General features: G+C 40.7%; 1 protein-coding gene across 3 annotated transcripts in view; it reads right to left on the bottom strand.

The window, feature by feature from the left end:
• Nucleotides 1-6,150: 6,150 nt before the first annotated feature.
• PHIP (pleckstrin homology domain interacting protein) overlaps nt 6,151-21,148 on the bottom strand; it is a 603,903-nt gene continuing 588,905 nt past the window's right edge. For all 3 annotated transcript variants that reach the window (XM_033937022.1, XM_033937020.1, XM_033937021.1), the window contains exon 39: nt 6,151-8,481. In XM_033937022.1, the coding sequence (XP_033792913.1) occupies nt 7,802-8,481 (680 nt within the window). In that variant the 3' untranslated portion in view covers nt 6,151-7,801. The remainder of the gene's footprint in view (nt 8,482-21,148) is intronic.

The raw sequence follows: 21,148 nt of genomic DNA, 5'->3' as shown, positions 1-21,148 counted from the left end.
GAAAAATGGAAGAAAGCTGAATGTTAAAATTAATATTAAAGATGGATATATGGCAGAAAGTGAAAGAGAGAAAAACAGCAAATGGATAAGGTTGCCCTGAATATACAGTTAAGAGCACAGACAGAAGAAAGTACAGCCAGAGACTGGGAAAAGAAGGTTTGAAAACCAAAATCATCAGACAACAAACGAAGGAGGAATGATTTTATTTTCAATTTAGTAATTGAATTGTGTCAATTTTGAAAATTTACATCTGCTCTCTATGCATTTGTTTCTTTTTCTCTGGGGTTGTACTGCATGCAGAGTCTTGAATCTTAGGGTTTCATTTATTTATATATATATATATAAATAAATTAGTATTTTTAGTTTTTGATCCCGTATTTGCATAGGGGTTATCTGTGTTCTGGAAGGAATGAATGTTGAGAAGCATACAGTGTGCTTTGTGTAGTTTAATTTTGTGGTTAACCATTATGCGTTGTTAATAAGATTATATTGTGTATATATATTTATATATATATGAAAAATGAATGGAAAAAATGGTGTTACAATGATGGGGGTGGGGTCTGGGGTGGAGATTGGGCGGGGCCTGGCATGCGACTTAGCCTGTGTTTTAGATTTCAGCCCCTTAATGTGATTGAGTTTGACACCCCTGACATAGAGAGTAAGAGTGAGGAAATCCAACACAGCCTAGAGTGAGGAAGAGGAGCACAAGAATATGTAAATTAGGCTCTCTATAGAATACATAGTAAAAGAGGGTAAATACCTGTTGTTTCAAGACTGATATTCCTTATGCACTAGAATGCAAGATTGCTGCATCAGTTCCTCTATGCTGTAGTGAGGCTTGAAATCTAAATAAGTACTGTATTTGCAATGCAGAGATACATGCTGATATTAGCAATCACACTACTGCTTTATTCAGAAATAATGCAAGATTTAAAAGGCTTAGAAATACAGGTTTTCTATTTATTTAAAAATAATAGTTTGTAGTTACTACATTGCAGTGACAGTAATTCTTACACATACATTCTAATCTGTATAAAAGGATTAAAAGTAGTATGCATCCAAACTAACATAAAATTGTTCCATGTAACAGTAACAAACGGTCCATTCAATATGTACAAAAAAAAGAAAGGGCACTGTTATTCTGGTGTGATACTGCAGGTTATTTAACATAATACTCTAGATACCTAGAGTAGAAAATTATAAAGCTAAAGACTTTCTTTTAAAACTTATCTTACACATCAAATACAACTTTTTGTGTTTTGTATGTTATTCTGTACAAAATTAGTATGTTAATCTGAAAACATGTCAGTTTGAAAACTTATCCTTCTAGGTCACTTTCATAAAGTTTAAACTACATTCTATACGTTTACTTCTCATAAATGACATGTCTCAAAAGAGATGTACTAAAAGGCTGTGAATCCTCAGCAAGTTAAAACCTAAGACAGTTCTGTCAATTTCAATATGGTCCAAAAATGTAAGCGTTTCTACATTCTACAGGACATGCACAAACCCAAGTACAATACAATAATATGCTGTCTGAAAGAAGGGTAGTTATATTTTAACCATTTCCATTAACGTGAAATCCACGACTCATGCAAACTAATCCTCGACATATAAATTCTTCTTCCCATTCATTATTCATTGTATTTTACAATACTTTAGTCTTTTTTTTTTAAGGTCAGACTACAATTTTCCTCCTCAGGTATCTTTTTGAATCAAACAAGGGTTAGTTACATCATAATTTTAAATAAGTCAATCAGAAAAGCTGGTTTTGTACAGCAATATTATTGCTCAAAATACATATATCAATTTTTATGTTGTTTAAACAAAAATACCATGAGTTTAATTGATGTGAATGTAAAATGAAGAACAGCATTCTTTTATATCATAAATCATAGGAAATATTATTTTGAAAATGATTAATATGCACCACTAAATTATGAACAATAACATTCTGCTTATATCAAACCTATCACCATTATAGCTAGTTCAGTTTCTAAGCACAGAAATCTTTTTGGCGGTTTAATACCCATTACTAAATCAAACCAGATATAACCAATGGAAATATACTTGGGTTGGACAGTTTGCGAATTTCAGTTTCAAATTTCTGATTATTAGACAAATTAATTTTGAGGAATTGAGAAATTAACAGGAACTGCAATACAAAAGATAGCTTAATAGGTAAAGTAAATCTAAGCATTTATGGTTTGGTGGTATGCAAATATCAGTGATATTTCTTAGAAAACTGCAGGAGAATTAAATTTGCAAATTCAGTTTTTTATGTTAAATTTAAAAACATGATAAACTGTTTGTCTATAGTTCATCACTGATTTTTCCTGAGATTTGGCAGATTTGCTTCACATGAATAATATTAGTACCCCATGACAGAAAATGATTCATTCTAATCATAAACTGAGCAGGGAAATGTCAGATACATCCAACTTGCCTGACAATTAACGCCTTTAAAAGACAGGAATAACAAAGACTATAAAATAACCTCACGTTTGCTAATAAGAGATACAACTAAGCTTAATTGTAAATGACATTTGTTTATATAGTCCCAGAGAGGTCAATAATATTTTATGATTTATGAACTTAACTGTATCTCTTACAAGCTGTGAAACAGATGTGCATCAAAAGTCTGTATATTACAATTTATGTATGCAACAGAATGCTGTACAGATCAAACACTATTCACTACTTTCAGACACGAGATGGCAACAGATTGTAAAATCTCATTCACATATATGAGAATGGACATAAACACAATATATATAAAACTATGGCAAAGCCTGTTGGAATGTAAGAGGCAAAGGATGAGCTGTTTCCCCTATTCCTCTACTTCCTATCATCATCCGTCAGAATTATCCCTGCACCTCCGACCTTCTGGATTTAGCTTTGAATGATTGACAATGGTTATGTACAAATAATCTGAGAGTAAAATCCACTACTAGTTTGAATTATCACATCAATAAATCAAATAGTCTTAGTTAGAAAACCTCAGGTGCCAGTTAGCACCTGAGTTTTTAGATAAAAAGCCAGATGATTTTTATTAAGAAAACAAGGTACACAGTATAATTCATTTGCTTGTAACAGCAGAATCTTGCATCCATTCTGCACCTAGAAAATGTTTTCAAATAAACATGTATCATTTTTGAGTAGTTTAATCCTGTAAGTAAATCTAAGTAGCCACTCTAATCAGAATGTTTATCAAGAAATGGTCTGATTGCTTCAATGTGTCTCAAAACCAGAAAATAAGATTTGATGAAACCTGACCCTCAAAAGAAATTCAAGGCTCCCGAAAACTGTCCTGATACAAAATAAGACTTATCTGCAGTTCACCAAGAGAAATCTGGAAAGCTCTATTATAAGTGATAAAAACTGTAGTCTCTGTATAGTAAAGCAATAATCACACAGCGCAATTAAATTACAAGGTGCCATTTCAAAGGAGTCGCCATAATTCTTTTAAACAGTGTCACAAATTCATTTACATGGATTATGACTGTACCATGGAGAGTGTGATACTATTTACAGCATTACAGTCAATATGAACCATGCAGAAACAAATACAATTTTTGTAAAGACTGTACCACCTGAAATTGCAGAATGGCAAAAGAGTTGCTGAAAGAATAAGGACATATCAGTACCCCTTGTCACTATTGTTATTTCAACTGTAAATACTTTCTTTAAAAGCTAGAGAAAACACGGTAGCAAGTGTGCTTGTCATCTCCCCTCCCACAAAATTTCATCCAGGAAGCAAGGCTTTCCAGAGGAGTGTTGTACGAAAACTTGTGGTTGACCAAATTGTTTTTGCTTTAGGAAAGCAGGGAAGACTTATTTATTCTCTCTGGTTTTTAGAAAAGTTGAGGCTCTAGAGTACTAGGTATAACAATGTGACTAATTCTTTCTCTTTTTTTCTGAGAATTGTAAGGTCTAATTCTGCTTTTTCTAGTAATTTCTGCAATATTTTTTTGTAAACCACTTTGTTAGATCCTTATCCAGTTTTGCGAGACAGTATATCAAAATTTAAAGTTAACTAAAGCTGTACTATTCTACAGAAAAATTTACTATTTCAACGATAATAGAAGTCAAATGTTTTGCTGCAGAGGAATATATTTATTCAACTGCTGTTTTTCTGTAGAATTATAGTATGCCTTGTACTAGGGATAAACTGTGCAGATATATAGCTCAGTACTCTTCAAAACACCGTCAATATTTCATAAAGTCCGCAACAAAAGGTGGCATTTAACTTTCTTATAAAACTTATCCTTTATATAAATTTTTATTAATTTAAAGTCTTCAGATCATGCCAACCACCAGTCAACTTATTCTTAGGCTTGTTTCTCTTATTGGCTTATGTCTCATCATCAGACTTAAATTATAATTTTTAAAGTGCTCTGTGCAATTCATTTGTGTTAGACAGAAGATAGCTTGTCGGGATGCTGTGGAACAAAATAAAAGGGGGGACTTGTTCTTGAGAAAGCCTTCGGGCGAAACATGTTGAATCCATAGGTCCTACCCGATGTTCAAAGATTTAGCTGATAAAACTATGGCTAAAAGCTAGAAGCTAAGTACAAAGTTTTTTAACTTATAAATTTATACAGTTTTGGGATTGTATTCCACAATGAATTACACTTATGAATTGCACAGAGCACTTTAAAAATTATAATTTAAGACTGATGATGAGATATAAGCTAATAAGAGAAACAAGCCTAAGAATAAGTTGGCTTGTGGTTGGCATGATCTGAAGACTTTAAATTAATAAAAATTTATATATAGGATAAGTCTTTTGTTTTGGATTGTACTAGGGACAGTCATAGGTAAAAAAAAAAAAGTGTTCTGTCAGATCTTTTTATGAATTTATGGCCCTTTTTTAGTTCATTTCAAACATTTATGTAATAAAAAAAAATATTGTGCATTAAAATTTTAATGCACACACATTTATTGTATATAGATTAATGCACATTAAGAGGTGCTTTTACTAAGATGTGGTAAGCAATAGTGCAATTACAGACAACTTAAAATGGCTTAATGTGGGATGCATTCCAGTATGTTGTGGTAAATTCCTAATCTGAGTGCACTAAAATATTTTTTTATTTTTTGCGCAGATAGGATGTGACTAAGGGGGCAGAGAGTGAACATTTCTGCATTAATCAGTTAGTGCAGCTACATTACTGTGCATTGATTAATGTGGGATTCCTGGGTAGCCCTTATTACCTACAAAATAGGTATTGGTAAGTACTAAAACAGTCATCTTTTTTAATGGCTGCAAGTTAATGGTGACATTAGCACATGGCCATTAAAGCAAAAATTGAAAATTTGCCATTTTGTGCTGCGGTAAATTGGTCTTAGTGCATAAGAAAAATCTGTGGAAGGGTACGCTCAAGCCAATTTATACTGCAGCTTAGTAAAAGGACTCTAAATTTTTCAAGGCACACTAATGAATGTACATCCCTAATGAGAACCGATATTCCAGTTTACTACTTTATGTGCATTTCTTTAATACGGATATGCATCTCAACTGTGAACAGCATTCTTACATGGAGAAGAGATTAGAACTATTCTCTAACTCACTTTCTGACCTCAAACATTATTAAAAAATTAAGAATTCTGTTCTGCTTGCTTTCAGTGATAGTGATCTGATCTTTTACAATGAGAAACAAACCTTTGACAACATCTCCGACAGCTACAGAAAATTTCACAGTGCAGAGTCTGCAAACATTCTGCATGAATAGGTTGGATTTTAGGTAAAAAGCCAGATGATTTTTTTTATAAAGAAAACAAGGTAGACAGCATAAATCATTTGTTTGTAACAGCAGAATCACTTCTATTCTGCCTCTAGAAAATATTTTCAAATAACCCTGTATTGTTTTTGAGTAGTTTGATCCTGTAAATTAATCTAAGGAGTCACTCTGATCAACATATCAACTGCAAATTAATCTTAATGAAATTAAAGAACTATTCCTATCACAGTGTATAAAACAGCAATTTTGTGTAACTTGATCTTTTTAAGCTTAAAAACTTTTGTTCCATCTAACTGGTCCTAATAAACTGTTTACATTTTTGTACCATACTTTAGATGCCACTGAAGCCATCTATGCTTTTGTAAAAAACAGGTGGGACAGTGTATATATATTTTTTAAAAGAACATGGAATTTCAATTTTAATTATAAGATAACATTGTACCATAAACAAATAAATAACTGCTTTTTCATTCCATAGCAGTACATAGTATAATACATTCCCTTAAGTCATATAGCTATCCATTTTTACAATAAAGAACTTAATCATTTTACTAATGATGCAAGAAATGATAAAATACAAGGCACAATCATTAACTGGAATTTTTCAGATGTAACTTGAATTGTCAGTATGATAAGTATGCCAGAAAAGGTGCAGACAAAAAAAAAATTATATATGCAATGAGACCACTGTATATAACATGATTGCATAAAAAATGATTTGGCCTTTTTTTAAATCTTCGGTAATGGAAAATGTCCTTAAAATGAAAATACATATGATATCTTAATTTCTTTAATCTATTGATACCTAAAAAAAAATCCCAAAAATGAATGTATAGAGTTATATATGTATTTACACATGTAATATGAATACATGTGCACATGGTTCTTGGTAAGTTATTGTATCCTTTAAAGATGTCTGAAGTCATAGAAATAACAATCCTGAAGCTAACATGGAGAGTAACGTACCCTTCCCTGCAGTTTTTTTTTAATCGTTAAACTAATTTTATGCTTTTCCAAGCATCTCTGTCAATGGACCTCTGCAGTGCATTGTTGTATTCTTGTGTACCAAAAACAAGACCATACTAGAGCACAAGTTCTAATACCATGTGAAGACCAAGATACAGCAATTTCTCACTACAGAAAATTGTATGCTGCCCTGACAGTTAAAATAAAAAGTAGGTTTTCCACTGCACTGATTCTCAGTCTTTGGCACAATAAACAGAGATTTAGTGATTGATTACAAGAATCAAGGTCTGAAAAATTAGACTTATTAATGAAACATTTTCCAATGTGGATACATTATATATATATATATATATTCTGTATATATATATATTATTTTGCTATTACAACCGACTTTCCCTCCAAGCTGCATGTCCATTTGAGTGTGCAGACAAAATCTCAGCAGCACGTCAATGTGTTGGTGCAAGGACTGCTATTGCCGCAATAGTGGTGACCTGAGCTGGCATAGTGAGAGAAGTAGAGAAACATTTGATTACATCTATGCACTGACTGTGTGAGACCAAATAGAAACCCCATTTGCTAGGCTTCTCTTGCAATTGCTATAATCCATCACTACTGAATATATACTTTCGAACCAGCTCAGCAAAGTTGAGTAAACATACATTCGTCCCTACTGGAAATTTTTTTTTTCAAGTTATCACCACGCTTTGCCAAAACAGTCCTGGGAGATAAAGCATTTGCAATTAATAAAGCACTACCTTGCATTGTAAAAAATAGACCTATTTCCTTTTGCTGTCTGAAAAGTTCCATTACCTCTTTAAAGGAGTTTGAGGCAATATACACATCCACAAAGCAGTCAAGAATTATTTACAAAGTCTTCAAAGAAAATGACTGCTGAAATGCATAACCTATTTAGGGCAATAAATAGCAAAATCTTAAAATATATTTCTTTCAAAGAAATTTTTTGGCTATTCTTTTCACTGATGAATATTGTCCAATACATAATAGCAGCAGCAAAGCAGAAGCATCAGATCTGCTTATTTTTTCAATTATGTACCTACTTTACAACCTTATCAGTAAAATGTTTGTACCAGCTACCAACCAATCAAATTAGCCTTTGCTTTTTCAGTCAACTTTCGAACTCTACCCCGGCTAGAGGTTCCAAAAGTCAAAGAGGTGTCCTCAAACAGTAGCTGCCTTTGTTCCTCTTCAGAATCCTCTTCATTGTAAAAAGCTGTTCTCCTGCCCTGATTTCTAGTTCTCATGTGTGTTTCTGAGTTTTTACATTCCTTTGATCCTTCATCAGTTTCTTCCAGAAGCTCCTCTGGCTTCCTGCGACTGCTTCTTGTCTGCATTTTATCACGTTCAGGACTTGTATGCTTTAAGTCTGGTTGTAGGGTCTTTGTTTTGGGTTTTCGGCCCCTTTGGCCTTTTTTGTGCAATGAATCTTTTCCTACATTTATTTCAGAATGAGAGTTCCAAGAAGAGGAAGTTGCTTGCTCCTCTACATTGTTTGCAGTGTCTCTGCTAAATTGCATCGTGCCCTGCTTTTCACGCTCTTGTTCAATACTCAGCAGCTTTTTGGGTTTTCTGCCTCTCTTTTTGTGAACTACCACCTCATTGCTGCAGGAACTGGCACTGGTATTGGTATTGTTGGTAACATTTATCTTAGGCTTTCGGCCAGGACGTCTTTTCACTATTATTTTAGAGGGCTGCCCGCCATGTCCATTTATTTGAATAGCTTCAGGTGCCAAAGTATTATTCTTCTTGTCAACTGCAAAAGAAAGAGAATCATTACCAGGCTTGCAAATGTGTGCATATATTTATATCTGTGCACAACTATAATTTATCATGCAAAATGATGGCTTTTTTGTTGACTGTTATCACTGAAAAAAACATTTGATCTTGGGTGTTAGTGTGGATAGCGCTTTAAAATCACTGATCCAATATGCATCAATAGATAAAATGAAAATAAACATTAGATTTGATAGCAATACTTAAAGAACAATTCTATATCAAGTCCCTTACATTTACAGGCCAACTGTATATGTAAATACAGAATACCAACATTCAGGCAACATTGTGTGTGTTTGTAAGGTGGATTTTCACATGGGTGGTGCAGACATTTAGACAAGCAACTTACAGAATTGGCTCTCAGGGTGCCTAAATAGTGGTGCCTTGCCCTCAACACGCCTCTATAAATATCCATGGGATATAACTTTCAAAGAATGGAAAGAGTATCTTTTCTTACAAACATACCGGTCTAGTGATGTAGGTTAATTTGGGGAAAGTAAGGGAACACATGTAGAAACTGCATTGTTCAGGTTGGAAGTAATTCAGTGGCATCCAAAAGATGAGGTAGTGCAGGCTGGAACATAATTGCAGAAAGTTGCAATTTTGGTGGGGAGGAAAATACTTAAGTTTGATGATTCCCAAATCAAGTAGATTTGACAGAAGCAGATAAAGGAAAACACTAGTCGCAAGTCTGGAGAAATCTGATGAAAATGACTATAAGAATATTTCGATGCTCTGCTAGCTTTGAAGAAGAGGCTTTTATCACTTCTTGATGAGAGGTGAAGGGACTGTACATCCTTGGCTGATAATGAAGCAGATGTGCAGCTCGGGAAAAAGAAAGCCGGCAAACTCGGCATATAAGGTGAAGTGGAGGGAGGGAGCTGGCTAAACGCTGCGATCGAGCGGGTGGGGGCTACTGGATTGCACAATCCTTGATGCCTCATTGCGGAGACAAGACCATTCACCGCTCCACGGGGCGGTGAATGGCCTTGTCCCCGTCCCCACAGCGACTACTATTTTTCTTTCCCCGTTTCGGCGGGTTACCTGCGGCTACTCGCGGCTAGTTGCGGGTAACAACCACTGTGTGATTCTCTAGTCCCAACTTGCAAGGATCAAAAGAGATGAGGATATGTTCTATGTGGCTGAGTTCACTGTAAATAATAATTAAAGATGAATTAGCCTCCATTGAAAGAGATAAGTCCTTGCCCAGCTGATTAATGTATGAGGTAAAGGCAAAATCTTCACCTATTGGAGAAAGATGACTCAAAAGGCTCAGGTTCTGAAAAAGAGAAACTGCAGCCTACATCAGTTCTTGAGTCAGACAATATTTCTGGGAAAGAATGTCTATAAAAAGGCCTGCGATCTGATGAAGGGGAAGATGATTAAGGGGAAGAAAGCAGGTTGTCATTTCAAAAGAGGAGGTTGTCGTGATGAAGAACTCTGATGCTGAGGCCTAGGACGCTGCACTGAAGAGAACTTTTTTGAAGCATGACCTCGATGTGGAGTACGACGTCCTCAAGCAGGGGATCCCACAGTAGAAGCCTGATGTTTCGATGAATCAGTCACAGAAGTATTATGAGACTCCAAAGAAGTGAGATCAATTTGAGCCAGTATCGAGGGAATCGACTGAGGGAGAGGCATGAAGTGTGACTTAAGCACATTTGCAATCTCCCTGCGAAAAAAATCATCGAGCTTCCCGCAAAAGGATTGCACCAGTACCAATGAAGTACCAATGCCATGGCATTGTCCAAGAATATGTGGACTGCTCAATGGAGATGACCCTCGAAGTGGAAGAGAGCCAGCCAAATTGTCTGAAGCTCCAGGCAACTGATCAACCATTTGCGCTCTGAGGAAGCTCACTGGCTCTGAACAGGGATGGTTATACACACCATTCCCCGGCCTATGAGACTTGCATCTATAGACAGAATCACCCAATTCGAGATCTGGAGGGAAGGCCCCTGGCAAGATTGTTCCGTGCCATGGTTGACAAGGGCAGGGGCGCATGTAATGAGTCATGCTGTGTACTCCAGCGTGAAAGCAGAACATCTTGCAGTGGGTGCAGACAGGTTCTTGCCCAAGGAATCACATAATCACATCAATCATTGCCACCATGGTCCCCAGAACCTGGAGGTATTGCTATGCCATGGGGAATGGAGAGGCCAGAAAGTTCCTGATAACCTGACGGAGCTTCTCCTGACGGGACACAGGCAGGAACACTTTGTTCTGTCCTGTGTGAAATTGAACTGCTAGGTATTCCAAATCCTGTGTTGGTTGAAGGTGACTCTTTCTGAAATTGATCACCCAGCCCAGGTGCTGCAACAACTGTACCACCTGATGAACAGCCTGATGTCCCTCAAACTCCGAGGGAGCTCTGATCAACCAGTCATCCAGATACTGGTGAATCAGAACACCCAGGGTGTAAAGATGGGCCACCCCCACCACTATCATCATCTTGGTGAAGGTCCTAAGTGCAGTCGCCAACCTAAAAAGCACCACTGCAAACTGGAAATGTTGCCTGAAGATGTGGAACCTCAGATACATCTAGTGGTTCAGAAAAATGTGAATGTGGAGATATGCCTTCATCAGATCCAGGAAGGCTAGAAACTCTCCCGGCGCCATCAATGCTATCACTGAGTGCACCGTCTCCATGTGGAAGTGGGACACTTTCAGCGCTGCATTGACCGCCTTGAGGTCCAGAATCAGTCTCCAATCTTCTGAGCCTTTCTCTGGAACGATGAAGTATATCGAGTATCTCCCAGAGCCCAAGTCTCGCCCTGGAAAGGCCTTTATTGCTGCAATATCGCATAATCTGCAGAATGCGGTCTGCACCCGAACTGCCTTCTAGGGACAGCCCACTGGTGAATCCAGAAAATACTTGATCAGAGGACAGGGAAACTCCAGTTTTTAGCCTCCAAGACCCACTGATCAGAGGTAATGGCCTGCCATTCTGCCAGAAAAGCTGACAACTGCCCACCGATGTGTGGGAGGGGAAACACTGGCCTAGTGTCAAAATTGCTTCTTTGCAGGAGCCACCTAACGACTCCCTGTAGACAGTTGGTGTCAAGAACCACCGAAACATGGTCTGGCAGATGAAGAGGACCAGTGGCCAGCAGGAGGGCCCGAGTACAGACGAGAGCATCTGAAGGGACAAAAATGAGGGTGCCCTGAACCCCTGGAAGGACGGGATCTTTTCACAGGCAACGACTTGGGCCTGCTATCTTGTACACTGGATTGCTGCTGTCCCTTAAAGGGCAACATGCTCAAGGTCACTTTAGAAGACGAATCGGCAGACCACTGTTAGATCCAGAGCATCCTGCAAGCCGAAACAGAATAGGCAGAAAGTTTAGCAAAGACTTTCAAGATGTCATACAAAGCATCAGCCATATAGTCCACACCCAAGAGTAGGAAATCCAAGTCATGGAGCACCACAATATCAGGATCATGGCGGAGCTTAGAATGGTATATCCAGGCCACAAAAGAAGAGGCCAATGCCTCCTTAATGCCAGTAGCCACTGAATTACATGGACGCTTAAGGATGAAATCCACATCGGTCCTGAACATCCTCCCCTGTCACTAGAGAAAGAAGTGCACTTGGTGACCTGTGCCACCAAGGAATCCATCTTCGGGTAAGCAAAGCTCTGTTAAAGGCATCCACCATGGGTAAAGCTGTGCCATGGCGCAAGCACGTTTCAAGGAACCCTCAGGAGTCTCCCAGATATCCGTAAGAAACCGAACTAGGTCAGAATGATCAGGAAAAGAGGCGGATTGTGGCCTCTGGTCACTCAAGAGGGAACATTCTGCAGTGACAGGCTGCTCAGATTGCAGCTTTAATTCCTTTGGAGATTCAGAAATCAAATCCACAAGATGCGCATGCTTGAAAAATCTGCACACAGTGGGATCCTCCCCCAAATCAGTGGCTCCACACTGATCTGGATCCTGGAGATCCACCAGAACTGCAGCCGCTGCGGTGCCCCCTATGAAAGCAGAGGTATGGAAAGCGTATCTGGTGCAACAGTGGGCATTACTGTGGTGCAACTGTGGGTACTCCCAAGCGGAGGTAAGAGAAAAGACCCTAGTCCACAGGAACAGGGATACCTGTGACTAGAAAGGAAGCCGTTGAAAGGGAGATAGGCAGAGACTTTTTAGCTAAGTGTGCCTGATACAGCATATTAATAAATTCCGGGGAAAACCCATCCTCCGTGGCGGTAATCAACCCCTGTGGTCCAGTTTTGGAATGTTTGGTGGATTTATGAGGTTTATTTCCTGAGAAGCACTTGTGTTTCGCCTTAGCATCACTTGTGTAGTCCCCAGGGCTCCCTGACACCACAGGAGTCGGGGCAGAAGGTGCTAGAAAACTCTCTTTGGAGGTTGAAGGTATTTGGCTTCCAAAGCACACATGGAACACAGCTGCACATCTGAAAGTCATCCTTCGCAAATAAGGCATGAATCCATCACATCCTGCCCTGGGGAGGCCATCTATGTGGTGTTCTTGTGAAAATGAAGCTGGCAAGTATGAAAAATAACTTTAAAATCAAATTGGAAAAAATTCAAGATGGCCACCGCGAGTGCCGATTATCACTATAAATAGCCCAGGAAAACCACAGAGAACCCTATAAAATGGTGATTTAAGATTAGGGGGTAGGGCAGGGAAAACATTCAAAACCCCTTTTTAAAGACTCTCCCAAATCGCTGATTCAGGCTGTCAGCCTGTACTCAGTGACATATGCTGAATGGGAAACACTGCATACAGAGCTGGAACAGCTCACAGGGAAATCCTCTGCCTTAAATAGCTGGAAAGCTGGACTTCGAGTCTTCTGACTCCCCCACCGGCCGGATCTCCACGGCTCCAATTCCAGGTGCACCTCCATGGACCCACACAGCCTGCACTTGACTCACTAGCGGATGAACATGGGTTGAACAAGCTACCAAAGGAATAGTTCCTAAGCCTTGATATGCAGGCTATCAGAGGGGTGTAATGACAGGCAGAAGCAGACTTTTACAAAGGTCTGCGATCTCCTGCAGTCAAGAGCTGTCCCTGCAAGGAACCTCCGCAGCATGAGGATGAAAATTGCGAACGCAAAGACTGAAATTACATGAAATAAAACACGAGCAGAAAAGACAAACTCCTACTTGTAGGAAGGAAAACCAATTCCTACAGGGACAGTGATAAGAGGGGGAGGGGGGTTTACGTCTCTGAAGTTTGAGGCTTCTAACAAAGTCCTGGCGGGTAGAAGGAAATAAGTCACTGGTCCCAGAATAAAGTGGGATTGTACAAGAACATTTGATTATATGATGATATTGTTTTGTTATAAATGTATTTTGTCTTTGTTGTGTGACTTTTTAATTATGTTGATTTGTAAACCTAGTATGTAGGATGGTGCAGTATATAAACTTTGGAAATAAATGAATAAATAAAAAACTACTGTCATTATCTCCTATTTTACTAAGCCGTGGTAGAGGTTTCTATCGCAGCCTGGAGCACTAAATGCTCTCTAAGAGCATTGAAGCAGTGTCAGAGCATTTTGCACTCTGGGCCACAGTAGAAACTTCTACCGTGGCTTAGTAAAAGAGGAGAAAATGATAGTAGTTTGTTTATTTATTCAAGTGCGTAAAGCTATTCAGCGACATTCAGAAATACTGCAACTTCATCCAGAATTCACTTAGTTGCCTAGGTTTGCTTATAAGTGGGGAAGGAATGTAGGTGAATTGGTAAAGAGGGTCAAACCTACAAGAGTTCAACATGTAGAGAATCACAGTCATTACCCCTGTGGTCAGTGTGTTTATTGTTCGTATGCCCTACAAACTAGGTCAGTGCTTATACCTCATACTGGTCCATGTTTTAAATTATTTGGACATACTGACTGCACTTCAGCTCAAGTGATCTATGCCATTATTTGTCCATGCAGACTATTCTACATTGGACAGACCCTGAGAGTGGTTAAGATTAGAATAGCAGAACATTTAAGCTGTTTAAGAACTAAGAGAGAGGAGGCTCCACTTGTTGAGCACTGGTATACTAAACATCATCATAAGAACATAAGAACATAAGAAGTGCCATCTCCGGATCAGACCTTCGGTCCATCAAGTCCGGCGATCCGCACACGCGGAGGCCCCGCCAGGTATACACCTGGTTTATTTATAGCCACCATATCTTTATATGCCTTTCTCAAGGAGATATGCATCTAGTTTGCTTTTGAAGCCTGGGACTGTCGATTCCGCAATAATCTCCCCTGGGAGAGTATTCCAGATGTCCACCACTCTCTGTGTGAAGCAGAACTTCCTGACATTAGTCCTGAACTTGTCCCCCCTTAGCTTCATTTCATGTCCTCTTGTCCGTGTCAAATTGGACAATGTAAATAATCTTCTCTGCTCTATTTTGTCGATTCCTTTCAGTATTTTGAAGGTCTCGATCATATCCCCCCGCAGTCTCCTTTTCTCAAGGGAGAACAATCCCAGTGTTTTAAGTCGATCCTCATATACCAGTTTCTCCATACCCTTCACTAGTTTAGTTGCTCGTCTCTGCACCCTCTCCAGCAGTTTTATATCCTTCTTTAGGTAGGGAGACCAATGTTGGACGCAGTATTCCAAGTGAGGTCTGACCATTGCCCTATAAAGCGGCATTATTACTTTCTCCGATCTACTCGAGATTCCTTTCTTTATCATGCCCAACATTCTATTTGCCTTCTTTGCCGCTGCCGCGCATTGTGCCGACGGCTTCAGGGTCCTATCTATCAGTACACCCAGGTCTCTTTCTTGTTCACTTTTTCCCAGAGTTGCACCTGTCATTTTGTACTCGTATTCCTTATTCTTACTGCCTAAATGCATTACCTTGCATTTCTCCACGTTGAACCTCATTTGCCATTTCTCCGCCCATTTTTCTAACCGACACAAATCGCTCTGGAGTTCCTCACTATCCTCCTGCGATCTGATTGCCCGGCAGAGTTTTGTGTCGTCTGCAAACTTGATGATCTCACTGGATGTTCCGTTTTCCAAGTCATTGATATAAATATTAAAAAGGATCGGCCCAAGTACCGAGCCCTGGGGTACACCACTAGTCACTTTCTCCCAGTCAGAGAACTTCCCATTTATGCCCACTCTCTGCTTTCGGTTTTCCAGCCATTTGCCTATCCATCTTTGTATATCTCCCTCTATGCCATGGCTTTGTAGTTTCCTGAGAAGTCTTTCGTGTGGAACTTTGTCGAACGCTTTCTGGAAATCCAAGTATATTATGTCCACCGGCTTTCCACTATCAATTTGCTTGTTCACGGTCTCAAAGAATTGGAGTAAATTCGTCAAACACGATTTCCCTTTCCTGAATCCATGTTGACTGGGTTTCATCAAGTCATGTGTGTCCAAGTGCTGAACTATGCTATCCTTGATCAGTGATTCAATCATCTTGCCGGGGACAGACGTAAGACTCACAGGTCTATAGTTGCCCGGTTCTCCTCTCGATCCTTTTTTGAAAATTGGTGTGACGTTTGCTTTCTTCCAGTCGTCTGGTATCTGTCCAGTTCTGATTGACAGGTTTGCAAGTTTTTGCAATAACTCTCCGATTTCAACCTTCAATTCCTTCAAGACTCTCGGGTGAATTTCATCCGGTCCAGATTTAAAATTTGTAGTTTTGAAACAATTTCACAGTACCCAGGGAGGTAATATATCTTGTCAATTATTAAATTGTGAACAGAGATTTAATTTTAAATGGAAAACTGTATTCCCTTTAGGGTTGAATAAAGAAATAGAGTGGCCTATGACATGAATGCTAGTCTAGCCAATCCGTTTAAATTACACGCCCCTTAAAAGCACAGTTACTTACCGTAACAGTTGTTATCCAGGGACAGCAGGCAGATATTCTCATAGTGGGCGACGTCACCGACGGAGCCCTGCAGCGGACAGCCTCGAAAGCAGACTTGCTTGAAGATCTTCATAAGAGCTTCCGAGTGCTGCAGTACGCTTGCGCAAATGCCTTACCGACTGAGTTAGGGCGCGCGTCTCCTGTGAGGTACCTCAGTTCAGATACCTAGCTAAAAAGCCAACCAGGGGAGGAGGGTGGGTCGTGAGAATATCTGCCTGCTGTCCCTGGATAACAACTGTTACGGTAAGTAACTGTGCTTTATCCCAGGACAAGCAGGCAGCATATTCTCACAGTGGGTGACCTCCAAGCTAAGCATAATGGGATGGAGGGAGAGTTGGCAAATTTAAGAAAAGAGATGTTGCAAAACCGATTGGCAAAATGGCCATCCCATCTGGAGAAAGTATCCAGACAGTAATGAGAGGTGAACGTATGAACAGAGAACCAAGTGGCAGCCTTGCAGATTTCCTCAATAGGAGTTGATCTGAGGAAAGCTACAGACGCTGCCATTGCTCTAACTCTGTGGCCCGTGACTCGACCCTGCAGAGGGAGACCAGCATAGCAGAAAGAGATGCAAGCAGCCATCCAGTTGGATATGGTTCACTTCGAGACAGGATGCTCCAACTTATTTGGATCGAAGGAGATGAAAAGTTGTGGGGCTGTTCTGTGAGGTTGAGTGTGTTGCAAGTAGAAAGCCAAGGCACGCTTACAGTCCAAAGTATGAAGCGCCACTTCTCCAAAGTGAGAATGAAGCTTTGGAAAAAAATACATGAAGAACAATAGATTGATTGATGTGAAATTATGAAATAATTTTAGGCAAGAATTTTGGGTGAGTACGGAGGACCACCTTGTCATGATGGAAAACTGTGAAAGGTGGATCTGCAACCAAAGCTTGTAACTCACTGACCCTTTGAGCAGACGTGAGGGCAATCAGGAAAACTACTTTCCCAGTAAGGTACTTGAGATGAGCCTGATCAATTGGTTCAAATGGAGGCTTCATCAATTGAGCCAAGACAACATTGAGATCCCAGACCACTGGAGGTGGTTTGAGCAGTGGATGAACATTAAAAAGTCCTTTCATAAAGCAGGAAACTAGAGGATGTGCAGACAGGTTTCCCATCAAGAGGCTGATGAAAAGTAGCAATCGCACTGAGATGGACTCGGATGGATGTAGACTGGAGTCCAGATTGTGATAAGTGAAGTAAATAATCCAAAACAGAAGACAAGGAGGTAGACATTGGTTCCATATGGCGAGTGGAACACCACGCAGAAAATCCAGTCCATTTCTGTCCATAACACTGCCTAGTGGATGGCTTCCTGGAAGCAACCAAAATATCCTGTACAGACTGAGAAAACTGTAGAGAGTCTGTTAGGTTGAAAGGTACAAAGTTGTTAAGTGAAGAGACTGAAGGTTGGGATGTAGCAAGGACCCTTGACTCTGAGTAAGCAGAGAGGGAAAAACTGGTAGGAATAGAGGCTCCCTGGTGCTGAGCTGAAGTAGAAGGGAGTACCACGGTTGTCTGGGCCACCAAGGAGCTATCAGAATCATGGTGGCATGTTCTGTCTTGAGTTTGACAAGAGTCTTGAGAATCAGAGGGAATGGAGGGAAGGCATAAAGAAACTGACCTGTCCAATTTAGCAGGAAAGCATCTGCCTCGAGACGCTGGGGAGAGTATATTCGAGAGCAAAACTGAAGCAGCTTGTTGTTGAGGGGGAGGAGGCAAAGAGGTCTATTTGAGGAGTCCCCCAGCGAGCAAACACCTGATGTAGAGGTGAGGAATTGAGTGTCCATTCGTGTGGTTGCAGAAGATGACTCAATTTATCCGCCAGACAGTTGTGCTGACCTTGAATGTAGACAGCTCTGAGGAAGATGTTGTGATGGATTGCCCAATCCCAGAGCTGCAGAGCTTTGTGACAAAGGGAGTGAGATCCTGTCCCTCCCTGTTTGTTGACATAGTACATGGCAACTTGGTTGTCCGTCCGGACAAGGACTACCTGGTCGTGAAGAAGGTGTTGAAAAGCTTTGAGAGCATTGAAAATCGCTCTGAGTTCCAACAGATTGATGTGACAGAGACGGTCTGTGGGAGACCAATGGCCTTGAGTACGGAGACCGTCGAGATGGGCTCTCCATGCGTAGGTTACATAGAAACATAGAAAGATGATGGCAGAAAAGGGCTATAGCCCATCAAGTCTGCCCACTCAACTGACCCACCCCAATAAGTTTGAATGCTAATGACCCAGTTCCTTAACTCGACCTTCGTAGGGATCCCACGTAGATGTCCCATTTATTCTTGAAGTCAAGCACGCTGGTGGCCTCGACCACCTGCACCGGAAGCTTGTTCCAATGATCCACCACTCTTTCCGTGAAGAAATACTTCCTCGTGTCACTACTAAATTTCCCCCCTCTAAGTTTAAGCGGATGCCCTCTTGTGGCCGAGGGTCCTTTGAGAAAAAGGATGTCATCTTCCACCTCGGCACGTCCTGTGATGTATTTAAATGTCTCAATCATGTCTCCCCTCTCCCTGCGTTCTTCTAGAGTGTAGAGCTGCAATCTGTTCAGTCTCTCTTCGTACGAGAGACCCTTGAACCCCGAGATCATCCTAGTGGCCATCCGCTGAACCGACTCGACTCTAAGCACGTCTTTACGGTAATGTGGCCTCCAGAATTGCACACAGTACTCCAGATGAGGTCTCACCATGGTCCTGTTTCCGGCTGACGAAACTTCTATTGATACATCCCATCATTTGTCTTGCCTTGGATGAGGCCTTTTCCACTTGTTTGGCAGCCTTCATGTCTGCACTGATGATTACACCCAACAGAAATCTCGTTCTGCTGAGGTCTTAGCCAATGTTTCTCCATTTAAGGTGTAAGTGTAAGTTCTGCATGGATTTCCGCTACCGAGGTGCATGACCTTACATTTCTTAGCATTGAAACCCAGCTGCCATGTTGAGGACCAGTTTTCCAATGCAAGAAGGTTCTGTGTCATATTATCCTGCAAACAGCCATCACTTACTATGTTGCATAGTTTGGTGTCATCGGCGAATAATGTTACCTTACCCTGCAGCCCTTGTGTCAAGTCCCTTATGAATATGGTTGATGAGTCTGTTGTGAGAACCTTCTGATGAGGGGGAGTGTGGAACAGCAAATCTCTGGAAAGATTGGAAGAGAGCATCCACCAGTGGAGAGACTGCTTCAACAAAGGAGTTACTGTAATTTGTTGAGAAAGCGGATCGGTAGCCTGTTGCCACTGAGAGGCCAGGGTGCACTGAAGTATGCGAAGGTGAAGTCTGGCAAAAAGTGTCACGTGAACTGTAGAAGCCATGTGACTGAACAGAACCATCATTTGTCTTGCTGAAATTGATGTGAGATGAGACAATTGTTGGCAAAGGTGAATGAGGGTATTCCGACGTGGTGGAGGAAGAAACGCTATGAGCTGGACAGTGTCCAGAGTAGCCCCAATGAACTGAAGAGACTGCGATGGAGTCAACTGGGATTTTGGAAAATTGACTTAGAACCCCAGACTTTGGAGGAACATAATAGTCTGTTGGGTCGCTGCAATAGCCCCCTGTTGAGAGGGGACTTTGATGAGCCAGTCGTCCAGGTACGGAAAAACTTAAAGACCCTGGGTGCAGAGGGCTTCAGCCATCACCACCAGACACTTCGTGAAGACTCTGGGAGATGAGGCTAGTCCGAAGGGAAGAACTCTGTATTGTAGATGAAGATTTCCCACCTGGAATAGTAGATATCTGCGAGAGGCAGGGTGAATCGGGATACGAGTGTAAGCCTCTTTGAGATCCAGAGAGCATAGCCAATCTCCCTGATTCATCAAGGAATATAAGGTTGGTAAAGAAAGCATCCAAAACTTCTCTTTGACTAGAAATTTGTTGAGGGCTCTGCGATCCAGAATGGGTCGCAAATCCCCCGTCTTCTTTGGGTCTAGAAAATAACGGGAATAAAAACCCATGTCCCGTTGGTTTAAGGGAACTTCCTTGACAGCTCGAAGATGAAGAACAGCCTGAGCTTCCTGAAGAAGAAGGGGAAGTTGTGACAAATTGAAGGACACTCTCTTGGAGGGCGATCTGGAGGCACTTGAAGAAAGTGTAGAGCGTATCTATCCCGAAGGATGGTGAGAACCCAGAGATCTGAGGTGATCATCTCCCACCGGTGGTAAAAATGGTGAAGACGACCGCCTATGGGCAGAAAAGAATTCTAATGCAGGGAGGTTGGCATGCTGAGACTGGGAACGTCACAAAGACTGAGCAGCTTTAGTAACAGCAGGAGTTTGAGCCTTCTGCTGCCGTTGTTGCTGTGGAGGCCTTCTAGATGGAGGCCTGGAGAAAGCTGGTGTTGTTTTTTGAGGATAACGACGTTGTGGTTGCTTGTATAGGCGAGCAGGAGGAGTCTTAGGCTTTGGTCGAATTAAAGAAGCAAAAGAGTGCTCGTGTTCAGAGAAGCGTTTTGTAGCAGCTTCAATGGAACCATCAAAGAGTTCATTCCCCTGGCAGGGCAAATTCGCTAGACGGTCCTGCAAATTGGGATCCATATCAACAATGCGGAGCCAGGCAAGATGGCGCATGGCTACTGCAAATGCAGAAACTTTAGAAGAGAGCTCAAAAGCATCGTATGTGGTATGGAGCATGAAGAGTCGAAGTTGAGACAGAGTTCTGATGATCTGTTTGAATTCAGAAACATTTTGTTCCTCAAGAGCCGGGTAGAACTTAGGCATCAATTTGAGGAAATGATTAAAGTAAGACGTGAAAATGTAGTTATAATTGAGAATTCTGTTAGCCATCATGGA

This window comes from Geotrypetes seraphini, chromosome 3, assembly GCF_902459505.1.
Source record: "Geotrypetes seraphini chromosome 3, aGeoSer1.1, whole genome shotgun sequence".
NCBI lineage: Eukaryota > Metazoa > Chordata > Amphibia > Gymnophiona > Dermophiidae > Geotrypetes > Geotrypetes seraphini.
This window is presented reverse-complemented; position numbering and strand designations above follow the sequence as displayed.